Source organism: Oncorhynchus gorbuscha, linkage group LG09, assembly GCF_021184085.1.
Source record: "Oncorhynchus gorbuscha isolate QuinsamMale2020 ecotype Even-year linkage group LG09, OgorEven_v1.0, whole genome shotgun sequence".
Lineage (NCBI taxonomy): Eukaryota > Metazoa > Chordata > Actinopteri > Salmoniformes > Salmonidae > Oncorhynchus > Oncorhynchus gorbuscha.
In genome coordinates this window covers 66,116,305-66,142,716 of record NC_060181.1, presented here as the reverse complement: position 1 = coordinate 66,142,716, position 26,412 = coordinate 66,116,305, and the positions used below count along the sequence as shown (strand labels likewise).

The following is a 26,412-nucleotide window of genomic DNA, read 5'->3' as shown; positions in this document are numbered from 1 at the left end:
AATGTCTTTATGACCTCTGTAGGAGGACTGTCAGTTTGAAATGTTCCCCCCGCTGCTGTCACCTGCCTTAGTCATTAGATTGGTATTATACTGGTCTTGAAACAACTGTAGGTTAACTTGTGTGAATTAAAAAACACAATAAATGGTTGAAAAAAAATTATAATAATAACAAAAGAGGTGATTGCGACAGAGGGATACAAGGTTTAGCAACTCACCAAAAGGTTGTCGATTATTATTACACACTTACTTAGGTTATTTCGATTAATGTTGAAATTATAATAACACCAGCATTATCATGTTAATATTATCATACTATTACATTATTACTTATACAATAATTAATTTCTATGCATGATATTGAAGAATTTACGACTCTGTACAGTAATTCTTCTGACCTGATCTGGGATGCATGGCAAACTTCTACCATTCTCTAGAACACATGGCAAACTTCTCTAGAATGCATGGCAAACTCACACAAGTTGTAAGACCAAGCAATAACTCCCCCGGCAGAATTGAGACGGAACATTTAATGACGGAACTATTAGTTCCATCCGGTGAAGGTTTTCGCTGACGGACCAGAAAATTACATATTTGTAAACAGATTCAGGTGAGTCACGATTTATATATTTGTTTTTTTTTCTCGGAGACGTGCCTGTGGGTATTTAGCTAGCTTTATGTTGTTTTTGAAATACAATGTTAACAAATATTGATAAATATTTGCGCGTGTAGATGGTTTTACCCTGCTATCAAAATGACATTGTTCAAGGATGGAGGCTAGCTAACGTTAGCTAGCTTGCTAAGTTAGCTAGTTACAGTAGATGATGGACATTCACACCTGGTAGCTAGCTGAGTCGTTTATCTAGATTGGTACCGTGACGCAAGCTCTCCAAGCTAGGTAATTATTGTTTCAATGACGAATGTTGGAAGTGGTCTAATATTCTGTGCTAGTTTGGGGCTAGCTAAATAGCTTGCTAACTAGTTATGTCAGTGAACCACTCAAGCAGGATGCAGCTGGTCAGGATGTCTAACCTTATCTAAAACTGTAATACTTGCGTCGATAACAACTAGTCGACTGAAGTTCTAAGAAAGAGACCTGTCTTGACTGCGCTTTCCCCTTGTATTGATCAAGGAATCGCTAACTGCACTAGAGACACTTCCTCTGTTAGCTAGTTAACGTTACCATCATTTCAAATGAATATATAAAATAAAGAAGTGTATAGTCTATCCAGCTATAGACTATATGTTCATGCTTACAGACACACACTGATGCTAGCTACTGCCCTAAATCAAATTGTATTGGTCACATACGCATGGTTAGCAGATGTTATTCTGAGTGTCGCGAAATGCTTATGCTTGATACCCTAAGGGAGGATGCAATGACTGCTGTGCGAGAGGGATAAAAAAAAAAGTCAGTGAGGAGGCACTGTGTGCTTCTGTGTCACACAGGGTGGTCTGCTGGGAAGGTGAGGACACAGTCGTGACTCAGCTGCTGGTTGCTGCTGGGGGTGCTGCTAGCCTCAGACAGTCATGCACTTAACCCATCACATGCAACCAAGCCTTTTTGAGTCAAGGTCACTCATGTCAAATGTTATGATGTGTGTTTTCCTTTTTACCGTTTGCTCTTGGGGATGGTTGAATATGTTTTCCTAGTGTTGGGCGTACTCTTTAGTGCAGGATGATTGTCTGGATGTTAGATTGCTATGAGCATACAGTACATAGCCATGACGACATAGTGTTTCATTAGATGCAGTGAGGTCATTGCTGAAGAGACATTGATGAGTCCGATAGCTGCTGAAGCTGGAGTCACAACCTGCCCCAGCCTTTGGCCAGGGTTGTTGTCACGGAGACAACATTCCTAAGCACAGCCTCATCTGACCTGCCTGCTTACTGATCCATCCACCTCCCCACCATCACCCCCTTCCTCCACATCACCCTTTCTAAGTGAAGTACTGACTGTATGCCGTCCAGCGATTGGCTAATGGTGATGTAATGCCCTCTAAATAATTCATTACTGGAAGAAAGTGAAAGACCCTGAGCCGGGAGGGGCAAGGGAGGGAAGCAGGGAAAATCGATGGGCCTGTCAGTGAGAGAGGGAGAGGTAGAGATAGATGATTGCATCGGGGAGGAAGAGAAAAATAACAACAAACACTGACAGTGAGAGGCTAAACTGGCTGGGCAGATGAAAGGGAACCCCGCTCCAACCAGGTTGGTCCATGCCTGAGGCACAGGTTGGCTGTGTGTTAGACTCCATTTACTCCCTCAAACTGGGATGATCCAAACAGTTGAGGGAGCGTCCGATGATGAGTCTGACTTTGAGGAGATGTCCATTTGAGACCCTTTTAGGTGATGATTGAGGGTAGGTTCAGATTGATTGTAGGTAATTGATTTACAATGAGTTAAGATTGCTGGTAGTGAGTGTTTAACTATTTTTAGGCTATCTGTCAGAATAATTAGCATGTTCTATGATAATGGGAAATGTGAAGCTTGCTTAGCCTCGTTCAGTGCTAAACCTAACTGATGTTGACCCTGTTCTGTGTTTCTTACTGTCTGATAATCAACCCTGACATGCTTCCTTTTTTTTCCTCTTTACCATGACACAGTGAATCTTCATATTGCCCCCTTTTGTTGACATCATCATCCAATGTGGAGGAGGAGCATTCTTCTTTGTTACACACATCCATATGTGGATTCATGTGGAAACTTTTCTCTCTCTCTCTCTCTCTCACACACACACAGCACCACAGTTCTTCAAGTGTGTGTGTGTATCGGCCTGTGTAAGAAAAACAGTGCCACCCAAAACTGTGCCATGAGAATTTCTGGCAAAGGCCAGACCTACTCCTCTTACTGTGCCAATCTCTAGCATTAACTCAATAGGATCATCCGCCTCTAGCTAGTTGATTAACAGAGCTGTGTTAAAGAGGGATTGTTGTCCTGGAAGGAGCTTCCTGCCCTCGAGGAACACCATCCGCTCAGACTGCCTCCCTCTGAGGCTCAGACGGCAGATGCTTCGCCAGCAAGTTCCAGAGCCACCCCGCCCCATAGAGGACCACCCCACCCCATAGAGGACCATCCCGCCCCATAGAGGACCACCCGCCTGCCCTAACAGCCTCTAGGAGGGACCCACCCCGGGCGCATCATGGAAGGGCTGGAGGTGGAGGATATTAGTCCTGCCCTGGAGGCCACTGAGGACTTCCTACACTGCCTAGATGGGGGTGGAGGCCAAAGCCACTGCCAGGGTGGGGATGGGTTCCGGCAGCCTAGGCAACACCACCCCAAGCTGCAGGAGATGTCTGCAGCCCTGGGGAAGCTGAGCTCTAGCGGGGTGTGGGGCCTGCTGGCCAGGGAGCAGGGGACCGAGGTATCCCCCCGTAACGTGGCCTGGGCTGACCAGCCCTCTGCCTTCAGCGTGCTGGCTCTGAGGCAGGGGAAAAGAAGTCGTGCTCGTTCCACCAACGACCTGGCTGCCCACACCAAGGACACCAACAACACCACCTCTAACTCCTCCAACACCGCCTTTAAGAAAGGCCACAATCGCTCACGTTCTGATGTCAACTACCGACCGTCCTACACAGACAACGCTAATGGCCTGCCTGCTGTGGACAAGAACATGCTGAAGAACATTGCTCTCAACGACCAGAGAGAAGAAGGTAAGGCTGGAAGGAAGAGTATGTCCTTCTTCTTTGGTTAGCTGATAAGGACACACAGCTTATGTATTATTGGTTAATAATAGGGCTGTGACGGTAATTGAATAACCGTGTGACGGTTATGGAGGAAGACAGTCATGAAAATAAAATAACTGTCAAAACCATTTAAAAATAGGCCTACATACATTTTTTTGAAAAACATTTTTAATAACTATATTTTCATGTAGATCAACTTGACCTATTAGCGGTATTATTTGCTAAAGATTATAAGCAATTGTTTTGCTAATTAAGTCTGTCTATTAAACTGTCTACATCTCCTCTTTCCAACGGTCGTTTGATGCTCCAGCAGCTAAACCTCTAACGTTAGATGCGCGGGGGTGTAGAAGCGCTGATGAGTGGACTTTCTTTTATACAATTCATGTTAATGGGCCCCCCCCCAACGATTATGTCAGTGACCATATACATTGCCCTGGCCAATTACCGCAATCTCAAATTCCAAGACCTTCACAGCCCTAGTTGATACTCAAGTCAATGCTAGTGTCTTTTTTAAAAATTGGATGAATAGACTTATGCTATCATGACATGTACTTTTCCTTGTTGTGTCAGAGACTAGATTAAGGTTAGGACTAGTTTCCACCTTTGTCTAAATGAAGATAATTTCAGAGTCCTAGAGAAAAGGAATAGGCTAGGCTATGACACAGCTGTACTGCATGCAGCAGACAGTATTGTATTCTTCTGGAACACAGCAATGGCCACTCAGGATCAAATAAATCAAATGGTATTTGTCACCTGCTTCATAGACAACAGGTGTAGACTAACAGTGAAATGCTTACTTACGGGTCCATTTCCAACAATGCAGAGTTAAAGATATATAGCAAAATAGAAAGGGATGAGGAATAAATGCACAGTGAATAACGAGTAAAAATAACATGGCTATATGTAGGGAGTAGAAAATAACATGACTATATACAGGGAGTAGAAAATAACATGACTATATACAGGGAGTAGAAAATAACAATTGCTATATACAGGGAGTAGAAAATAACAATGGCTATATACAGGGAGTAGAAAATAACATGACTATATACAGGGAGTAGAAAATAACATGACTATAGAAAATAACATGGGAGTAGAAAAAATAACTATATACAGGGAGTAGAAAATAGCTATATACAGGGAGTAGAAAATAACATGACTAGAAAATATACTATATGGAGTAGAAAATAACTATATGGCTATATACAGGGAGTAGAAAATAAAAATAACATGACTATATACAGGGAGTAGAAAAAAATAACAATAGCTATATACAGGGAGTAGAAAATAACATGACTATATACAGGGGTAGAAAATAGACTATAAAATAGAAAATAACATGCTATATACAGGGAGTAGAAAATAACATGACTATATACAGGGAGGTAGAAAATAACATGACTATATACAGGGAGTAGAAAATAACATGACTATATACAGGGAGTAGAAAATAACATGACTATATACAGGGAGTAGAAAATAACATGACTATATACAGGGAGTAGAAAATAACATGACTATATACAGGGAGTAGAAAATAACATGGCTATATGTAGGGAGTAGAAAATAACATGGCTATATGTAGGGAGTAGAAAATAACATGACTATATACAGGGAGTAGAAAATAACATGGCTATATGTAGGGAGTAGAAAATAACATGACTATATGTAGGGAGTAGAAAATAACAATGGCTATATACAGGGAGTAGAAAATAACAATGGCTAAATACAGGGAGTACCAGTCGGTGTAGGGGTACGAGGTAATTGAGGTAGCTACAGTATGTACTGTACCAGTCAAGTTTGGACACACCTCTTTCCAAGGTTCTTAATTTTTACTATTTTCTACATTGTAGAATAATAGTGTAGACAAATTGTGAAACAAATTATTCAAAGTAGCCACCCAGCTTCATGAGGTAGTCACCTGGAATTAATTTAAATTAACAGGTGTGCCTAGTTAAGTTAATTTGTGGAATTTCTTTCCTTAATGTGTTTGAGCCAGTCAGTTGTGTTGTGACATGGTAGGGGTGGTATACAGGGGATAGCCCTATTTGGTAAAAGATCAAGTCCATATTATGGCAGGAACAGCTCAAATAAGCAAAGAGAAACGACAGTCCATCATTACTTTAAGATATGAAGGTCAGTCAATCCGGAAAATTTCAAGAACTTTTAATGTTTCTTCAAGTGCAGTCGTAAAAACCATCAAGCACTATGATGGAACTGGCTCTCATGAGGACCGCCACAGGAAAGGAAGACCCAGAGTTACCTCTGCTGCAGAGGATAAGTTCATTAGAGTTACCAGCCTCAGAAATTGCAACCCAAATAAATACTTCAGAGTTCAAGTAACAGACACATCTCAACTAGAGGTTGACCGATTATGATTTTTCAATGCCGATTATTGGAGGACCCCCCCCCAAAAAAAAGGGCCGATACCGATTTACTCGGCCAATTTGTATTTATTTGTAATAATTGCACAACCTTCAATGTTGTGTCATAATTACGAAACATTCTGGCAAATTAGTTCGCAATGAGCCAGGTGTCCCAAACTGTTGCATATACCCTGACTCTGCGTGCAATGAACGCAAGAGAAGTTACACAATTTCACCTGGTTAATATTGCCTGCTAACCTGGATTTCTTTTAGCTAAATATGCAGGTTTAAAAATATATACTTCTGTGTATTGATTTTAAGAAAGGCATTGGTGTTTATGATTAGGTACAGTCGTCCAACGATTGTGCTATTTTCGCAAATGTGCTTTTGTTAAATCATCCCACAGCGTTGCATTGATTATATGCAACGCAGGACACGCTAGATAAACTAGTAATATCATCAACCATTTGTAGTTATGATTGAATGATTATGATTGATTGATTGTTTTTTATAAGAAAAGTTTAATGCTAGCTAGCAACTACCTTGGCTTCTTCTGCATTCGCGTAACAGGCAGTCAGTTCCTTGTGGAGTGCAACGAGAGGCAGGTGGTTCTAGAGTTGGACTAGTTAACTGTAAGGCTGCAAGATTGAATCCCCCGAGCTGACAAGGTGAAAATCTGTCATTCTGCCCCCAAAGAAGGCAGTTAACCCACTGTTCCTAGGCCATCATTGAAAATAAGAATGTGTTCTTAACTGACTTGCCTAGTTAAATAAAGGTATTAAAAAATAAAATGTAAATAAATTGGCGCCCAAAAATACCAATTTGCGATTGTTATGAAAACTTGAAATCGGCCCTAATTAATCGCCCATTCCGATTAATCGGTCGACCTCTAATCTCAACATCAACTGTTCAGAGGAGACTGTGTGAATAAGGCCTTCGTGGTCAAATTACTGCAACGAAACCACTACTAAAGAACACCAATAAGAAGAGACTTGCTTGGGCCAAGAAATGAGCAATGGACATTAGACTAGTGGAAATCTGTCCTTTGGTCTGATGAGTCCAACCGCCATGTCTTTGTGAGATGCAGAGTAGGTGATCTCCACATCTGTGGTTCCCACTGTGAAGCATGGAGGAGGAGGTGTGATGGTGCTTTGCTGGTGACACTGTGATTTACTAAGATTAAGGCACACTTAACCAGCATGGCTACCACAGCATTCTGCAGCGATATGCCATCCCATCTGGTTTGGGCTTAGTGGGACTATAATTTGTTTTTCAACAGGACAATGATCCAACACACCTCCAGGCTGTGTAAGGGCTATTTGACCAAGAAGGAGAGTGATGGGGTGTTTCATCAGATGACCTGGCCTCCACAATCACCTGACCTCAACCCAATTGAGATGGTTTGGGATGAGTTGGACCGCAGAGTGAAGGAAATGCAGCCAACAAGTGATCAGCATATGTGGGAACTTCTTCAAGACTGTTAGAAAGCATTCTATGTGAAGCTGGTTGATAGAATGGCAAAAGTGTGCAAAGCTACCATCAAGGCAAAGGGTGGCTACTTTGAAGAATCTCAAATATACAATATATTTTGATGTGTTTACCCATACGTAGAATGTATGCACACATGACTGTAAGTCGCTTTGGATAAAAGCGTCTGCTAAATGGCATATATTATTATATTATGTTTGTTTACTACATGATTCTATATGTTATTTAATAGTTTTGATGTCTTCACTATTATTATACAATGTAAAAAATAAAGAAAACCTGGAATGAGTAGGTGTGACCAAAGGTTTGACTGGTACTGTATAGGTAGGAGTAAAGTGACTAGGTAACAGGATAGATAATGTGGTGAATAATACAAACCTCCCTGATGCATGTTGTTTAGTCTGCTTGTTTGTATTTGTTTAGGGAGAGAATGACATGTTATGGTCTGTCACCAAATGTACTCAAATGAGGAGAAAGAGAGAGGCCCAATTATCCCTCATATTAGGAGGGATTAGCATACGACTGAAAAGACATTAGTTGGCTCAAGGCAGGGAGAGGGATGGATAGTTAGGCTTCACAAGAGGATAGTAAAATCATGGGCTGCATTCAACAGCACTTAGCATCCGAACAGATACTGCTGTTTGCCAGTCATTATAGTTGGCAATGCTTTTATGTAGGCCTAATTGTATTCTTTCTTGTCCTGTACAACATATTTCCATGACATTTGATTGTGTGCACTGTGTAGGTAGGCCCCTAGGTGCGCTTTTACCCCCTTTTTCTCCCCAATTTCGTGGTATCCGATTATAATCTTGTCCCATCGCTGCAACTCCCGTACAAACTCGGGAAAGGCAAAGGTCGAGAGCCATGCGTCCTCCAAAACACAACCCAGCCAAGCAGCACTTCTTGGCAGAATGCCCGCTTAACCCGGAAGCCAGCCACACCAATGTGTGGGAGGAAACACCGTACACCTGGTGACGTGTCCGCGTGCATTACACCTGGCCCGCCACAGGAGTCGCTAGTACGCGATGGTACAAGAATATCCCTGCCGGCCTAACTCGGATGACGATGGGGCAATTGTGTGCCGCCCCATGGGTCTCCCGGTCGCAGCCGGCTGCGACAGAGTCCGGACTCAAACCAGGATCTCTAGTGACACAGCTAGCACTGCGATGCAGTGCCTTAGACCACTGCGCCACTCGGGAGACCCAGGCTGTCTCTTCTCGGACAAACCTTAGCAGAACTGTTTATTTGATAAGAGAAAACCATGAAATCCCCACCATCTTAAACAATGTGACTAAAATGGAGATCCACCGCAGTTGTTGTCACATTAGATGCAACAGGGAAAGGAGGCTGTGGTGCCACTGGTATGCAAGAATGCTTCCTCCCTTTCCCACTGCCAGCGGTAAACGTTCCCTCATAAAGACCCCAGTCCACGTACTCCTGCAGAGTCCCCATGGGGTGATATTTACTGATTTCCTCAGCAGCAACACTCACTCACTAATGCTGATGGATCTGTTGATTTCAGCATGGCCAGACGCTAGCCAGTGAGAGTGGGCTTCACAGCGACCTTCAGCTGTCAGTGCTGTAGAGATTTTACTTAATTTACCAATCTACTCGTTAAGGTTTTATATGGTCGTTTTAAGACGGTAAACAAATTGACATGTACTTCTGGGATTTTAATGTATTGCCTAGCTTTATTAGCTGTTAATTAGTCTTTCAATTGGTTCACCTCATCTAATGAAACTCTCAGTTCTGTTGACTTTTCATCAACACTGAACAAAAATATAAATGCAACGTGTCGGTCCCATGTTTCATGAGCTGAAATGAAAAAAGTCCCAGAGAATTTCCATACGCACAAAACACTTTTCACTTTTCACAAAACATGCAATTGGCATGCTGACTGCAGGAATGTCCACCAGAGCTGTTGCCAGAGAATGGAACGTTCATTTCTCTACCATAAGCCAACATAATTTTAGAGAATTTGGCAGTACGTCCAACTGGCCTCAACCGCAGATGGTCGTAACCGACTTCAGAGGGCAAATGCTCACCTTCGATAGCCACTGGCACCAGTGAAGGCTGGTGACTTGAAAAATTGAGGAGGATGGGAGACCCACGGTACAGGCACGGGACGCACAGAGACATCAAAGTGTGTTTCAAAAATCACCAAAGTAATGATTTTAACCTAAAGCATTTAATATTGTACTATAAATGTATATTATGGGGAATGGGAGGGCTAATTAGTGTTGGGAAGGGATCACAGCAGTGATTGAGGGTATGAGGCAGGTGTTGAGGTGTTCAGAGGCTTAACTTCAGGGTTTGACTGGGAAGAAAAACTATAATAAAACACACCACACAGACTAAAGAGTTAAGAATGAGTTAGTCCAAGCAAGTAAAATCAATGTGTAATTGTGTATGTGATTGACTATATACAGTAATGAGAGAGAATTGATAGGGGTACTCCGTGATTGGAGAGAAAACGTTCAATGTGCCAGTGGATGAGCAGGCACATGAGACGTGGCTTCAGTTCATGTCTTGACAGAGTTGACAATGGTAGTAGTGTGGAGTGGTCATCACCTCTTAATCAGGGAACAGGAGAGGACTTAGTTGGAAATACAAGTAGCAGATACAGTTGAAGTCAGAAGTTTACATACACCGTAACCAAATACATTTAAACTCTGTTTCACTATTCCTGACATTTAATCCTTGTAAAAAAATCCCTGTCTTAGGTCAGTTAGGATCACCACTTTATTTTAATAATATGAAATGCCAGAATAATAGTAGAGTAATTTATTTCAGCTTTTATTTCTTTCATCACATTCCCAGTGGGTCAGAAATTTACATACAGGTACACTCAATTAGTATTTGGTAGTACTGCCTTTAAATTGTTTAACGTTTCAGGTAGCCTTCCACAAGCTTCCCACAATAAGTTGGGTGAATTTTGGCCCATTCCTCCTGACTGAGCTGGTGTAACTGAGTCAGGTTTGTAGGCCTCCTTGCTTGCACACATTTTCTTTAGGATTGAGGTCAGGGCTTTGTGATGGCCACTCCAATACATTGACTTTGTTGTCCTTAAGCCATTTTGCCACATTTGGAAGTATGCTTGGGGTCATTGTCCCATTTGGAAGGCCCAAGATTGAACTTCCTGACTGATGTCTTGATGTTGCTTCAATGTATCCACATAATTTTCCTGCCTCATGATGCCATCTATTTTGTAAAGTGCACCAGTCTGTCCTGCAGCAATGCACCCCCACAACATGATGCTGCCACCCCCGTGCTTCACAGTTGGGATGGTGTTCTTTGGCTTGCAAGCCTCACCCTTTTTCCTCCAAACATAACGATGGTCATTATAGCCAAACAGTTCTATTTTTTTTAAACTACGATCTATGTCCCCATGTGCAGTTGCAAACTGTAGTCTTTTTTATGGTGGTTTTAGAGCAGTGGCTTCTTCCTTGCTGAGCGGCCTTTCAGGTTATGTCAATATAGGACTCGTTTTACTGTGGATATAGATACTTTTGTACCTGTTTCATCCAACATCTTCACAAGTTCCTTTTGCTGTTGTTCTGGGACTGATTTGCACTTTTCACACCAAAGTACATTCATCTCTAGGAGACAGAACGCGGTTCCTTCTTGAGCGATATGACGGCTGCGTGGTCCCACAGTGTTTATACTTGCGTACTATTGTTTGTACAGATGAACGTGGTACCTTCAGGCGTTCGGAAATTGCTCCCAAGGATGAACCAGACTTGTGGAGGTCTACAATTATTTTTTCTGAGGTCTTGGCTGATTTCTTTGATTTTCCCATGATGTCAAGCAAAGAGGCACTGAGTTTGAAGGTATGCCTTGAAATACATCCACAGGTACACCGCCAATAGGCTAATTGACATAATTTGAGTCAATCAGAAGCTTCTAAAGCCATGACATAATTTTATGGAATTTTCCAAGCTGTTTAAAGGCACAGTCAATTTAGTATATGTAAACTTCTGACCCACTGGAATTGCAATAGTGAATTGAGTGAAATAATCTGTCTGTAAACATTTGTTGGAGAAATTACTTGCGTCATGCACAAAGTAGATGTCCTAACCGACTTGCCAAAACTATAGTTTGTTAACAATAAATTTGTGGAGTGGTTGAAAAACGAGTTTTAATGACTCCAACCTAAGTGTATGTAAATTTCCGACTTCAACTGTACATTCCATTACAGCTGCACCATAGGTTTGAACAACAAGTTTCTCCATGAAGTTAAACACAGACTGCGTATCTCACCCACCCACTTGCCCAAGAAACATTCCTGAATAAAGCCCTGGTCATCCACATAACTGACAACTGCAAGCGGACTGGTGGCTCCATAGGTCCCAGAGTGGCGGGGCAATTTTTACCCCCAGAGTTTTTCCTTATCTGTTAACTGGAGACCCTATAAGGTGTGACAGTGATTAATCCGTTGTAAAAATGTTGTAAGGGCTATGATGGGACCAGTTTTTCCTAATCAGGTCACATGTTTTTTTTTGTTTTTTTTACTTTAAAAACTCCTGGCCCCTGGGGGGTGAAAACCCTGTCCAACTGCAGAAACCTTATACTAGGTTATATGAATTATAGTTAAGACTAGATTAGCAAACTCTACCCAGACACAGAGACAACAAGTGATAGACAATAGCACTCACAGGGCTGAGCTTGCTTTATGAATGTTTGCATCATGCAGTTCTATGTAACTGTAGGCCTTGTAAAATAACAAATTACGCAGATCTGTCATCGCTATTATGTTGATTAATTCCAGTTAACAATTAGGGATTGAAAACGAATAGGCAGCCTAGCCAGCCACATTTTGAATATAAACCAAATTTGATCACATTCACATTTTCTCCTTACAGTTACCCAGACCAAATGGACAGCGCACGTAGGCTGTATGCAGTTGCTCTTATTAGTAGACTACTGTTGATCAGACTGAAAATTAGTCTCGTTTTCAACCCATACAACATTTGTGTAATAAGGTTTTGCTTGGGTCTGTCCTGATTGATTGTGTTATATTTGCTAAATAAATACTGGGAGAAAGTGGAAAGTGCATGATCGATGCAGCTGTTCCCCAGAAACTTGAATCTGATGTGGCCATTTATATGCACCTTGCTTTTGTTTTGCCGTTTAGCTGAACGATCAATGTTCTTCTGGTCTTTGTACACCTCTTTCGCCCAAGGCGCAGGCAGACTTCCCAAAAAGCAGGCAAGGCCAGCAATATCCATAGCAAAGACCCAAACGCGGTTCCATAGTTGGCGGCGAAAACGGCACACTGGAGCTGGTAGATAGATAGCTACGGCTACTTGCTACTGAAGTTAGTACAATTGATTTAAATTTGCCTTGTTAACTGGACACAAATAAAGTTCTAAAACTAAGAAAACAATGTATAATATCACCCCCATCTCCTGTAATTTGAAGAAACTAATTTGAATGGAATAATAACCAAAAGGTTCTCAACTATCACTTTTGAATCTATCCAATAATGTCACCAAGCTTCTCTTCATCTTCTTTGATGAGGTTTAACAGCGGTTGGCATCCATTGAGCATGTTTGGGATGCTCTGGATCGACGTGTACAACAGCGTGTTCCAATTCCCACCAATAACCAGCAACTTTGCACAGCCATTGAAGAGAAGTGGAACAACATTCCACAGGTCACAATCAACAGCCTGATCAACTCTATGTGAAGGAGATGTGTCAGGCTGCATGAGGTTAAATGATGGTCACACCAGATACTGACTGGTTTGCTGTTCCACGCCCCTACTTTAATTTTTTTTTAAATCTGTGATGTGACCAACAGCTGCATATCTGTATTCCCAGTCATGTTAAGTTCATAGATTAGGGCCTACTGAATTTATTTCAATTGACTGATTTCCTTATATGAACTGTAACTCGGTAAAATCTTACAAGTGTATGCATGTTGCATTTATATTTTTGTTCGGTGTAACTAGGAACCAGCTAATTAAATAGAACATTAATAATGTATATGTATGTTTGGGATGTTTTCCTTACTGGAAAAAACATTCCTTTCTGTTCTCTTTGAGTCTGTCTGTCCTGGTTATGGTGTCCAGGATTCACCAGGGGGTCCATTGGTAAAACATCTCGTCTCTAAAGGCCAAAGTTATAAAATGGCACTTGTTCTGTTGTGATTGGCTGTCCTTGGTCTGTCTGGGTGTGGCAGTCAGTCATTACAGTAAGAGTGACTGCTCTAGCAATTCTGTCTGGACTTTGGCAGCCTAACCGGTACTCCCTATTCCTGGTACAACCCTCCCCCCCCAAATTACACCCTAGCCCATGTACAGTGTTTATTGTCACGTCCCCATGTAAGCCTTAAGGCAGCTGCTTTAGTGTGATTACAGCTCTGGATGGACTGATATCCTATTTCAGCGTTTTAGCTGCAGGACTGAGGCAAGCGTTAGCTATGTGTTGGTGGTTTTACAGAATGTCCGTTTTGATTTCAGGCTGTTGGGGCCCAAGGCTGCGTGGTGTAACATTAGCTTGTTCATGTCTCACAGCGTTACCGGAGCATGATGTCACGGCACGCAAGCGGTGGTGTAGTAATTGAACAGTGTGTGTGTGTGTGTGTGTGTGTGTGTGTGTGTGTGTGTGTGTGTGTGTGTGTGTGTGTGTGTGTGTGTGTGTGTGTGTGTGTGTGTGTGTCTCACCTCTTAATGTCTCACCTCTTAATTCTGCTCCACTCTCCACCGAGCGTGGCAACTGTCGAGCGGAGGCTGAATCTCAATCTGGCTCCTGGCTGCATTTACATATTTATTGGTCCCTAAAGAGTATTTAAGCATGCAAGTGCAAGACTCAAAGTGACACCTTGTCTGTCAGTGTTTTTGTGCAGTAAGATGGATGGGACACCCCACCACCACCTTCGTTTACCTCAGTAGTTAAGAAAGAAGGAAGGAAAGGGACCATTGCCCATTTGAACCACATTTAGCCTCGTTTCTAGAAGTATTTTCCCATCTTATTAGGCTAGCCGAGTTCATCTAGTGAATCTATTATACTATCACTAGGGGACAAGGCACAGCTAAACCACACAGTTTTGAGTTGAGTATAATATGAACTGATGGCTCAGACACCAACAATGAGTTCATAACAAGATGTCCTCTCCTCACCTGCCTCTGGGCCAGACCATTCACATCACGTTAATGTTAAGTCCCTGTGACGTTTCAGCAACGCTATCGCATCAGGTGGCACTAACGGCCATGCAGGGCCAGGACAGCCAGTTCAATCCAGTGGAGGTGTAGGGCCGTGTAGGGCTAGGATGCTGCTGGTTGACCAGGCCCAGCAAAGCAAAGCGCCGACTGCGACTCTACTAATTGAGTCATGTCCGTGCGCCTCGCCTCCTTTGTAGCGTGAAATGAACAGTGACCTACACCGCACCCTAGTGCTCACAGGAGCCTTTGAAGCCCAGGGGGACAGGCGAGCCCCCTAGCACCCCCAACCTTTGCCTGAGGGGCTCCCGAAGGCCAAAGCACAGCGGCCAACTGGCCCGGCCGTCTGGCATCTGGCATCTGCTCTCTCCGTCTGACAAAACGTAGAGAAATTAGCCTACAGACACACAGATGCCTTTTGCCACCCTCGATTGACAGAGGAGAACAGGGGGTAGGTTGGGTCAGAGCCTATTGGGTTTTTAAAGGGGAGTGAAACAGCAGGTAGGCTACATAACAGTATAGTACAAGATACATTGAACTGAACTCCAGTAATATTTTTTATTTTTTTGGTCAGTTGATTATCAGTTCTCATTGATTGGTCAAGGATAAGGATAAAAACAAGTATATGTCAAGGCTGCGAGTTGTGCTCCAATGACAACTAGTGTATGCTGGAGCACTACAGATAAGGAAAGTGGCTCCTATATGTCTCACAGACGTTTCTATTCACGTGCCATGCTATTTGGCTTCTGCAATGCTCCTGGGCCACTGGTAGGTGGAGACACGTCTGCCCTTCTACACCCTACGTGCAGCCACAGCACAAGTCAGAATCCACCAAACCCCTGAACAGGAAGCTGAGAGATGAGATGCAAAAAGGAGGAATGGAAAGGAAAAGAGATAAAGAAAGGAGTGTGTAAAAGAAACGGATGGAGGGAGGAAGGGCAGAGAGAGGGTGTGCCCCAGATAAGTGAGTTTCTCCTGGTTCTCTGTGTTTGCACAGCGTTCTGGGTAACAATGCTGTTTCTTCCTGCTGACCTCACAGGAAGCACTTTCAAAGCTAACTGTGCTAGTTGCTATCACAAACCAAAATATCATCTCTCACGTTCAGACCTGAACATCTGTGTTTGGCTCCGATAAATAACGTGTCAAAAGTGCTATCAGATGTGTGGCCCTCAAATGGTGGGAGTTGCATGGTAGCCTAATTCATTTAGTGAAAACGCTGGCTAAGCAAGCTGACCCAGAATAGGCTAGGCAGTTAGAAGTTTGCCCCTGCTCTTAGTAATGTGTTGCATTTGAGTTGTTTAATAAGTTGAGAATTCCAGGCTACGCTTTGAAGATGTGTCCTTAATGATGGGAGAATGAATGTCCTACGCGGTATATTAGCCAAGAGCACACTGCTGAGTGCTGACTGTTGAATGGAGGCCAGTGTTATTGATCCAATGAGCAGATAATAAGATGAAATTGTTGCAGAGACATTCTGTGAGTGGTAATAGCATGTGTGGCTGGCAGCCTAGCCCATTGGAAGGCCCCCCCCCCCACACCGCCGTACTCATTTGCAATCAGATAATCGCTGTTCTTTTGTCTGCCCTCTGAATCTTTCTAAGGCTGTTATCTTCTACTTGTAACCTCTTCCAGTAGCTGTACATTGTTCAATATAACAAGGTCTAATAAATGTAGTTCTAGCCTATGTGTTTAGCAGTGGGGTAAAAAATACTTTCAAGTACTACTTAAGTAGTTTTTTGTACTGTACTTTACTTTACAATTTATATTTTTAACAACTTTTACTTTACTACATTACATTCTTAAAGAAAATAATGTACTTTTTAATCCATACATTTTACTTGACACCCAAAAGTAGTCGTTACATTTTGAATGCTTAGCAGGACAGGAAAAATGTCAAATTTACACACTTACACATTTACACACTTACACATCAAGAGAACATCCCTGGTTATCCCTACTGCCTCTGATCTGGCGGACTCACTATAAACACACATTGTTAATTTGTAAAGATGTCTAAGTTTTGAAGTGTTCCCCTGGCTATCTGTAAAATGGTGCCGCCTAATTTGGAATTTGAAATTATTTATACTTTTACTTTCGATACTTAAGGATATTTAAAACCAAATACTTTTAGACTTTTAGACTCAAGTATCATTTTACTGGGTGATTTTCACTTTTACTTTAGTCATTTTCTATTAAGGTATCTTTGCTTTTACTGAAGTATGACAATTGGGTACTTTTTCCACCACTGGTGTTTTGCTGTATATCAAATAGTGTTTTCTGCAGAGGATCCTGTTTCTGAATATATGCTGTGTTTGTTCCAGCCCATAAGGACAGCAGCAGCGGCAGTGTGGTGAAGCAGGGCTCCCTGGAGCATCGTGAGGGTCAGAAGGGTCGTTGGAGCATCTGCCACCTAGAGCTGACCCCCTGTGAGCTGCGTCTCTACAGCCTGGACAGCAGTGGTAACCGCCAGCTCTGCACCGCCTACTCCCTGTCCCACTGCCAGGGGGTTAGCCAGCCCCAGCCACCACAGGACGGACGAGTCCTCCAGGCCCTCTTCTTCAACAGGTAAAATAACGGTGCTCAACTCTTAGGAGACCTCTTGCCAGGTCTCCTTCCTAAAATAGGTCTTCTAACCTGAACGCAACTTCCTGGATAAATCAAGGTTAAATGAAATAAATCAAAGATTGTTGGAGTCAACAGTCAATTACATAAACATGAGTTGCAATTGAAGTTATTTCTCTCATAACAGCATGTTTTAATAGACCACTCACTGACCTCATCTTCAACAGCTCCACCCGCCTGCAATTACGTGCCGCCTGCCAGTGGGAGGCGCTAGACTGGAGGAGGCAGATCTGGGAGAGAGTATTGGCTGCCCGGCCCGCCCACAAACAGGCAGAGCCGCCTCCAGTCTTATCCCCGTCGTCATCCATCTCCTCTGGAGGTCTCGACACCAGACCAGACCCCATTGGTCCTGCTGAGGCTGCCCTGACCCCTCATACCTCGCATCTCCCCCCAGCCCGGCCCACGGCCCTGCCCCTGTTCACCAAGCGCTGTGCTGATGTCCTTAAGGTGGGTCTGCTCCACCAGCAGACTGACCTCAACAACTGGAGGGCTTTCACCTTTGTGTTGAGTCGTTCCACGCTGCAGGCCTTCCCAACCGAGGGCCGGGGGCCCGTCTCTGAGCCTGTCCTCCGCTACCCGCTGGCCTCCTGCTTGGCCGTGCAGAGGGACGAGGGGGCCAGCACCGCCCGTTTCCAGGCAGTCTTCCCCAGAGAGGTGCTCCGTCTGCGGGCTGAGAGCCAACTCAAGGCCCAGGACTGGGTGGAGGCCCTGCGGACGGCCGTGGCGGCCCAGAGGCCCCAGGGGGAGGAGGGTCAGGGCTCCAGCCAGGCCCAGCCAGGTGCAGTGTCTATGGGGACGGGGGTGCTGCTCAGGACCAAGCCCTCCAGGGAGAGGAGGCAGAGGGATGCCCAGAGGGCCAAGAGACAGTCAGTCACCACCAGCTTCCTCAGTATCCTCACTTGCCTGGCTGTGGAGAAGGGCCTGACCACCCAGAGCTTCAGGTGTGCAGGTAGAGACCTCCGCCTGTTACCACACAGACACACACACAGTCAGTCTGTGCAAGGCACTTAACCCTAATTGCTCCAGGGTCGCCGTTGATAATGGCTGACCCTGGCCATGACCCCACTCTCCCAGGGTCTCTCAGGGGGAGTTGGGAACGCTAAAAGCACATTTCCAAAAAAATAAAAAATAAATCAAATTCACATATGCATTTTAATACACACTTGCACACGTGTAAAATATAAACCCCCCCGGAAAAGTATTTTTTTACACTGACACTAAAGTGACACATACTTCACTAAAGTTCCAAAAATATAATCTGTCACATCACTGGTTCATCTACATATCTCTACTCTTTATGGAAAGATGTTTTATAACATAATCCATCAAAACCGTGGCTTTATATTGACTCAAGGAGTAACTCCTGTCATTAGTCATAAATCTGTTGCTATTACTACAGAAAGAGACAGCATACGGCAATAGTGCTCTGCAAGCACAAATCTCCAATCTCAGATGCATACTTCTGTGAGGGTAGCTAGCTAATGACTGTCAGAGGGTGCAATATAGGCCTTGTATATCCCAATCCTATCTACAGTGCCTTCACAAAGTATTCACACCCCTTGACTTTTCCTACATTGTGTTATATTATAGTCTGAATTTAAATGGATGGATTACATTGAGGTATTCAGTCACTGGCCTACACACAATACCCCGTAATGTCCAAGTGGAATTATGATTTTCCAATTTGTTTTACAAATTATAAAATAAAAAAAAGTTGAAATGTCTTGAGTCAATAAGTATTCAACCCCTTTGTTATGGCAAGCCAAATAACGTCAGGAGTCAAAATGTGCTTAATAAGTTCCATGGACTCGCTCTGTGTGCAATAATGGGGTTTAACATCGTTTTCTTTGATGACTATCTCATCTCTCTACCACACACATACAATTGTCTATATTGTCCCTCAGTCGAGCAGTGAATTTCAAACACAGATTCAACCACAAAGACCAGGGAGGTTTTCCAATGCCTCGCAAAGAAGGGCACCTATTGGTAGATGAGTAAAAATAAAAAGAGTCATTGAATATCCCTTTGAGCATGGTGAAGTTATTAATTACACTTTGGATGATGTATCAATACACCCAGTCAATGCCACTTTCCCTCCAACAAAACAAACACAAACAGACAGCCAAACAGCATCCCTCCAATGGAACACTTGGTAGACACACAGATGTTTTGGGGTCTGTAATTTTATGGGTTCACCTCACCACAACCAAAATAAACACACACCCCAATTTTGTTTCTCTTTATTTTTCACTGGACATGGTTACCTTTGTTGGCAATGCAGCTTTGTTGTGGTTGGCTTCAAAAGGGCGGCTGGGAGACGGCTGGGGATCAAGGTGTCTGGGGCTCTCACCCACAGCCACCAGTCCTTTGAGCTTAGACCAGTCACCTGTTACACCACTGGGGGTCACAGACCCCCCTCCCCAAATAACCAGCTTTCTCACACACACACACACACACACACACACACACACACACACACACACACACACACACACACACACACACACACACACACACACACACACACACACACACACACACTGGCTGACTGACTGACTGTAGCAGTTTTAGTATTTACTAGGCTTATGACCTGACCTGTATGTTTGTAGGAGTTATAGAGAGGTAGCTACAGTTCATGTCTCCACCATTACATCTGTTTCCTTCCCTAAGCCTCAGTGGACCATAACTGATATCTCACGACCAGATAGCCCCTTCTTCTGTCTGACAGCTCAGTAAATGGAGCCATGGCGGCTCTGTGTTTGGTCTTTCTGGGTGTGAAATCTGTGCTTCCTAAAAGGGGATGAATGAGGTGGTTTCCTCCTTCTCTTCTGTAACCAGCTCTATTAATGCCGTCTGAAAGGACCTCTGAACAAGGGGAACGGGGCACCTGACGATAATTGGCCGGCATAAAGCAGAGGGAAAAAAATCATTTTTTATAATCAAAGACAGGCGCCCGGGAGGCTGGGATGCTATCGTCAATGCGGAAGCTAATTGTTTGATACAGGGGCTCTTTTTGCTCGGGCTGCAGACCTCTTTGAATGAGACACAAGCAGAGAATAACAGCTGGATACAGCTTGTCCCATGCTCTGTTCACAAAACCCTTTAATTATGCGCTCTCTTTTTCTCCCTATTTCTCCTTTCTCTCTTTCTCGTTCATTCAGACTCACACAGTCTCTCATGCTGTCACTGTGTTCACTGAACTCTACTATTTCTCTCTGGCTCATTCTCTCCCTCTGTCCCCTCTCTCTCTCTCTCTCTCTCTCTCTCTCTCTCTCTCTCTCTCTCTCTCTCTCTCTCTCTCTCTCTCTCTCTCTCTCTCTCTCTCTCTCTCTCTCTCTCTCTCTCTCTCTCTCTCTCTCTCTCTCTCTCTCTCTCTCTCTCTCTCTCTCTCTCTCTCTCTCTCTCGTGCTCTCACTCGCTATCTCTTCCCGCCCTCCCCAATCCCCTTGCCTGGCTCCTTGGTAGAGTGCCAGTTTCCTTTTGACTGCTTGTTCTTGTCAGTCACTTAGCTTTGGATGGAGAGTCAGGAGCCAGCCTGTTGTATTACAGTTTAATGGCTTTTCCCTAAACAAATATCCCTGGCCTCCACGGCTCTGTTAGGGGGATTAGGGGACGCGCGATGAGGAGGGGTGAGGACAACAGGCAAATAGAGGGAAAGTGAGAGAGTGGGAGAAAGAGAGGAGAGTGGGAGAGAGGGGAAGTTACCATTGTTGGGTCTGACAGAGAGCACAATGGCCAGGGAGTGTAGGAGGGGGGCGTGGGGGTTCAGGGGTCCCCATTACTGTAGCTTTCGCCCCTCTGTCTATTTGGGGGCTGTGATTGAGCACCCTGTGCCTCTTCTGTCCCCCACCTCCCCACCGGCCGACACCCTCTGGCACCAATTTGTTAGCCCCCATAAAGGATAGATGATGGATGGTGGATTGGCCCCGCCTTCTCCTGTGCCTGTGTGTGTGATTCTGGGGGGAAGGTTGAGGGAGCATGTGCACCCTCTTTTCAACTAGGCTCTGGTGTCTACTAATTACCCATCAGACCTCAGCAACTTAATGGTCTAGGAATTTGTAAAGAGGCCAGAGCACAATAGGGCAGAAAAATGCAACAATACAACCAAAAACAATCCTTGAGTTGAATCTTCTCGCCTTCATTCCCCCTGTCTTGCCTTGCTCTTCCCTGTGCTAGCCAAATCATCAAATGTATTTATAAAGTCCTTTTTACATCAGCAGATGTCACAAAGTGCTACACAGAAACCCAGCCTAAAACCCCAAACAGCAAGTAATGCAGAAGTAGAAGCACGGTGGCTAGGAAAAACTCCCTAGAAAGGCAGGAACCTTGGAAGAAACCTAGAGAGGAACCAGGCTCTGAGGGGTGGCCAGTCCTCTTCTGGCTGTGCTGGGTGGAGATTATAAGAGTACATGTCATTAAGGACAAATTGGGGAGGAGAATCTGACTCAAATCTCATGTGCTTTACCATTTCTTTCTCGGCTGTTCCTTGTTAGAACAGCGGTCTGTAATGAGGAGTTTTGGTATGGCGTCTCAAAGCTTCAGATGAAGGGTCTTAATTTGATCACCCCGTTATTGTAGAAAACGTGTAGTGTATTCTAGGTTTTAAAAGTTTGTAATTTCCACATTAAAATATCAGACTTGATTTACCTTAACTAAAAATATATCAACCCCTACACATTTTTTAGAATTATAATCCACACAATAATTTACATTTTCACATTATGTTCCTGCTGTGAGAAAGGGTCAAAATAAGATTTTACATCTGTATTCACATGAATCCAGAAGAAAAGAAATCAAAAACTATTCTGGGCCTGGCTGAACACACATTATTGTATTCAGTTCTTGATGAATATTGAACTGTGACCTAAATGCATCTACAGTGGGGCAAAAAAGTATTTAGTCAGCCACCAATTGTGCAAGTTCTCCCACTTAAAAAGATAAGAGAGGTCTGTAATTTTCATCATAGGTACAATTCAACTATGATAGACAAAATTTAAAAAAAAGTTTATCTCAATAATTTGTTATATACCCTTTGTTGGCAATGACAGAGGTCAAATGTTTTCTGTAAGTCTTCACAAGGTTTTCACACACTGTTGCTGGTATTTTGGCCCATTCCTCCATGCAGATCTCCTCTAGAGCAGTGATGTTTTGGGGCTGTTGCTGGGCAACACGGACTTTCAACTCCCTCCAAAGATTTTCTATGGGGTTGAGATCTGGAGACTGGCTAGGCCACTCCAGGACCTTGAAATGCTTCTTACGAAGCCACTCCTTCGTTGCCCGGGCAGTGTGTTTGGGATCATTGTCATGCTGAAAGACCCAGCCACGTTTCATCTTCAATGCCCTTGCTGATGGAAGGAGGTTTTCACTCAAAATCTCACGATACATGCCCCCATTCATTCTTTCCTTTACACGGATCAGTCGTCCTGGTCCCTTTGCAGAAAAACAGCCCCAAAGCATGATGTTTCCAGCCCATGCTTCCCAGTAGGTATGGTGTTCTTTGGATGCAACTCAGCATTCTTTGTACTCCAAACACGACGAGTTGAGTTTTTACCAAAAAGTTATATTTTGGTTTCATCTGACCATATGACTTTCTCCCAATCTTCTTCTGGATCATCCAAATGCTCTCTCTCTCGCAAACTTCAGACGGGCACGTCTGGCACTGCAGGATTTGAGTCCCTGGCGGCGTAGTGTGTTACTGATGGTAGGCTTTGTTACTTTGGTCCCAGCTCTCTGCAGGTCATTCACTAGGTACCCCCGTGTGGTTCTGGGATTTTTGCTCACCGTTCTTGTGATCATTTTAACCCCACGGGGTGAGATCTTGCGTGGAGCCCCAGATTGAGGGAGATTATCAGTGGTCTTGTATGTCTTCCATTTCCTAATAATTGCTCCCACAGTTGATTTCTTCAAACCAAGCTGCTTACCTATTGCAGATTCAGTCTTCCCAGCCTGGTGCAGGTCTACAATTTTGTTTCTGGTGTCCTTTGACAGCTCTTTGGTCTTACATTTACATTACATTACATTTAAGTCATTTAGCAGACACTCTTATCCAGAGCGACTTACAAATTGGTGCATTCACCTTATGACATCCAGTGGAACAGTCACTTTACAATAGTGCATCTAAATCTTAAATCTTAAAGGGGGGGGGGGTGAGAAGGATTACTTATCCTATCCTAGGTATTCCTTAAAGAGGTGGGGTTTCAGGTGTCTCCGGAAGGCCATAGTGGAGTTTGGAGTGTGACTGTTTGAGGTTGTGGACAGGTGTCTTTTATACTGATAACAAGTTCAAACAGGTGCCATTAATACAGGTAACAAGTGGAGGACAGAGGAGCTTCTTAAAGAAGAAGTCACAGGTCTGTGAGAGCCAGAAATCTTGCTTGTTTGTAGGTGACCAAATACTTATTTTCCACCATAATTTGCAAATAAATTCATTAAAAATCCTACAATGTGATTTTCTGGAGTTGGTTTTCATATTTTGTCTGTCATAGTTTAAGTGTACCTATGATGAAAATTACAGGCCTCTCTCATCTTTTTGCCCCACTGTATAAGATTGCCACTGGTCAGATGAATATGTGAATGCACTATATTCAGGGTTGGGTAGTTTAAAACATTTTTTTTTAATGTAATCCGTTACTAGTTAATTATCCAAAATTGTAATCAGTAAGGTAACTTTTAAATGACCCAAACTCAGTAACGTAATCTGATTACATACTTTTAGAATACAAAAATGTATGTTACCATTTGAATGACATATTTTGCAGGATAAATCCATGTTAAAGTTTACCTAGCTGGCCATATATGAATGTTAAATTTTACTTTATGGGTTGGTTATGTAGTCTTTTTCTAACCCATCACTTTCTAATACATATAATACAACTACTAAATTATATCTATACATTAAAAACCAAAGTCTATCAGAATTCCAGTCATTCCAATAAATGTTATACCCCTTGATCTTCCAGAATAGGACTTGGAAATATGGAAGTATAGATTAGCCAAATTGTTCTACCTGAATAAAAAAAACTAAATACTCATTATCCAGCCCTTCTCTGTTTATGATTTTGTTGTCATGGAGGACTGATTGGGCTCATTTGATAAATAAATGTTGCCTTTATGGAATGGCATACTTTGAGCACTACTGAAAATTGCTATTTACATGTAAAAAAGGAATGCCATATGCTGCATTTGCTATAGGCCTATTGGTTACCTTTTTGTTGGTGACACTTTGATATCTTGATAATATGCAGATGTTTAAAGGGCAAATCCACAGACGAAACAATGACAAAATGTCCACCCCGCCTCTGTTTTGGTAAAGAACTGAGGGATGGGATTGGAGAAATGTAATGACTAATAGACAAAGCAATGGATGCAAGGACTGACCATCCTTGATAACATGGTTAAAACAATCATTTTGATACTATACAGTTTTTGTTTACATCTACAATGTTTACAAACATTGGAGAAAAACAAGTTTATATTTTGGGTTCTGATGGTTCTGACAGTTGAACTTAGCTCATGAGGCATTTATAAGTTATATTCTTCAAGAATCAATGGATATGTACAGTACCAGTCAAAAGTTTGGACACACCTACTCATTCCAGAGTTTTTCTTTATTTTTAAAATTTTCTATATTGTAGAATAATAGCGAAGACATCAACACTATGAAATAACACATATGGAATCATGTAGTAACACAAATTATTATATTAAATTATTATATTATAATTCTTCAAAGTAGCCACCCTTTGCCTTGATGACAGCTTTGCACACTCTTGGCATTCTCTCAACCATTTTCAGGAGGTAGTCACCTGGAATGCATTTCAATTAAAAGGGGTGCCTTGTTAATTTGTGGAAATTCTTTCCTTCTTAATGTGTTTGAGCCAATAAGTTGTGTTGTGACAAGGTAGGGGTGTTATACAGTAGATAGACTTTTACCAAACAGGGCTAAGTCCATATTATGGCAGGAACAGCTGAAATAAGCAAAGAGAAATGACAGTCCATCATTACTTTAAGACATGAAGGTCAGTCAATGCGGAACATTTCAAGAACTTTTCATGTTTCTTCAAGTGCAGTCACTAAAACCATCAAGCACTATGATAAAACTGTCTTTCATGAGGACCGCCACAGGAATGGAAGATCCAGAGTTACCTCTGCTGCAGAGGATATGATAATTCGAGTTACCAGCCTCAGAAATTTCACCCCAAATAAATGCTTCACAGAGTTCAAGTAACAGACACATCTCAACATCAACTGTTCAGAGGAGACTGCGTGAATCAGGCCTTCATGGTCAAATAGCTGCAAAGAAACCACTACTAAAGGACACCAATAATAAGAAGAGGCTTGCTTGGGCCAAGAAACAGGAGCGAGACATTAGACCAGTGGAAATCTGTCCTTTGGTCTGATGAGTCCAAATTTGAGACTTTTGGTTCCAACCGCCGTGTCTTTGTGAGAGAGTAGATGATCTCTGCATGTGTCGTTCCCACCATAAAGCATGGAGGAGGAGGTGTGATGGTGAAGGGGTACTTTGCTGTTGACACTCAGTGATTTATTTAGAATTCAAGGCACACTTAACCAGCATGGCTACCACAGCATTATGCAGTGATACACCACTTAGTGGGACTATCATTTGTTTTTCAACAGGACAATAACCCAACACACCTCCAGGCTGTGTAAGGGCTATTTGACCAAGAAGGAGAGTGATGGAGTGCTGCATCAGATGACCTGGCCACCACAATCACCCAATCTGACCACAATCTCTTGACCCAATTGAGATGGTTTGGGATGAGTTAGACCACAGAGTGAAGGGAAAGCAGCCAACAAGTGCTCAGCATATGTGGGAACTCATTCAAGACTGTTGGAAAAGCATTCCTTATGAAGCTGGTTGAGAGAATGCCAAGAGTGTGCAAAGCTGTCATCAAGGCAAAGGGTGGCTACTTTGAAGAATCTCAAATATACAATATATTTTGATTTGTTTAACACTTTTTTTTGGTTACTACATGATTCCATATGTGTTATTTCATAGTTTTGATTTCTTCACTATTATTCTACAATGTCGGAAATAGTCAAAATAAATAAAAACCCTTGAATAAGTAGGTGTG

The 26,412-nt window shown here is 42.9% G+C and overlaps 1 protein-coding gene across 6 annotated transcripts in view; it reads left to right on the top strand.

The window, feature by feature from the left end:
• Positions 1-519: 519 nt before the first annotated feature.
• The window catches only part of LOC124043963 (pleckstrin homology domain-containing family M member 3-like), a 48,094-nt gene continuing 22,201 nt past the window's right edge, over positions 520-26,412 (top strand). For 5 of the 6 annotated variants that reach the window (XR_006840413.1, XM_046363151.1, XM_046363149.1 and 2 more), the window contains exons 1-4: positions 520-607; positions 2,601-3,647; positions 17,017-17,260; positions 17,485-18,266. Coding sequence is in view for 5 of the 6 variants with exons in the window: in XM_046363151.1 (XP_046219107.1) it covers positions 3,137-3,647; positions 17,017-17,260; positions 17,485-18,266 (1,537 nt within the window). In the remaining variant the exon portion in view is untranslated. Of the gene's footprint in view, positions 608-2,104; positions 2,357-2,600; positions 3,648-17,016; positions 17,261-17,484; positions 18,267-26,412 lie in introns of those variants that run through there. The other variant, XM_046363150.1, reaches the window with a different exon arrangement.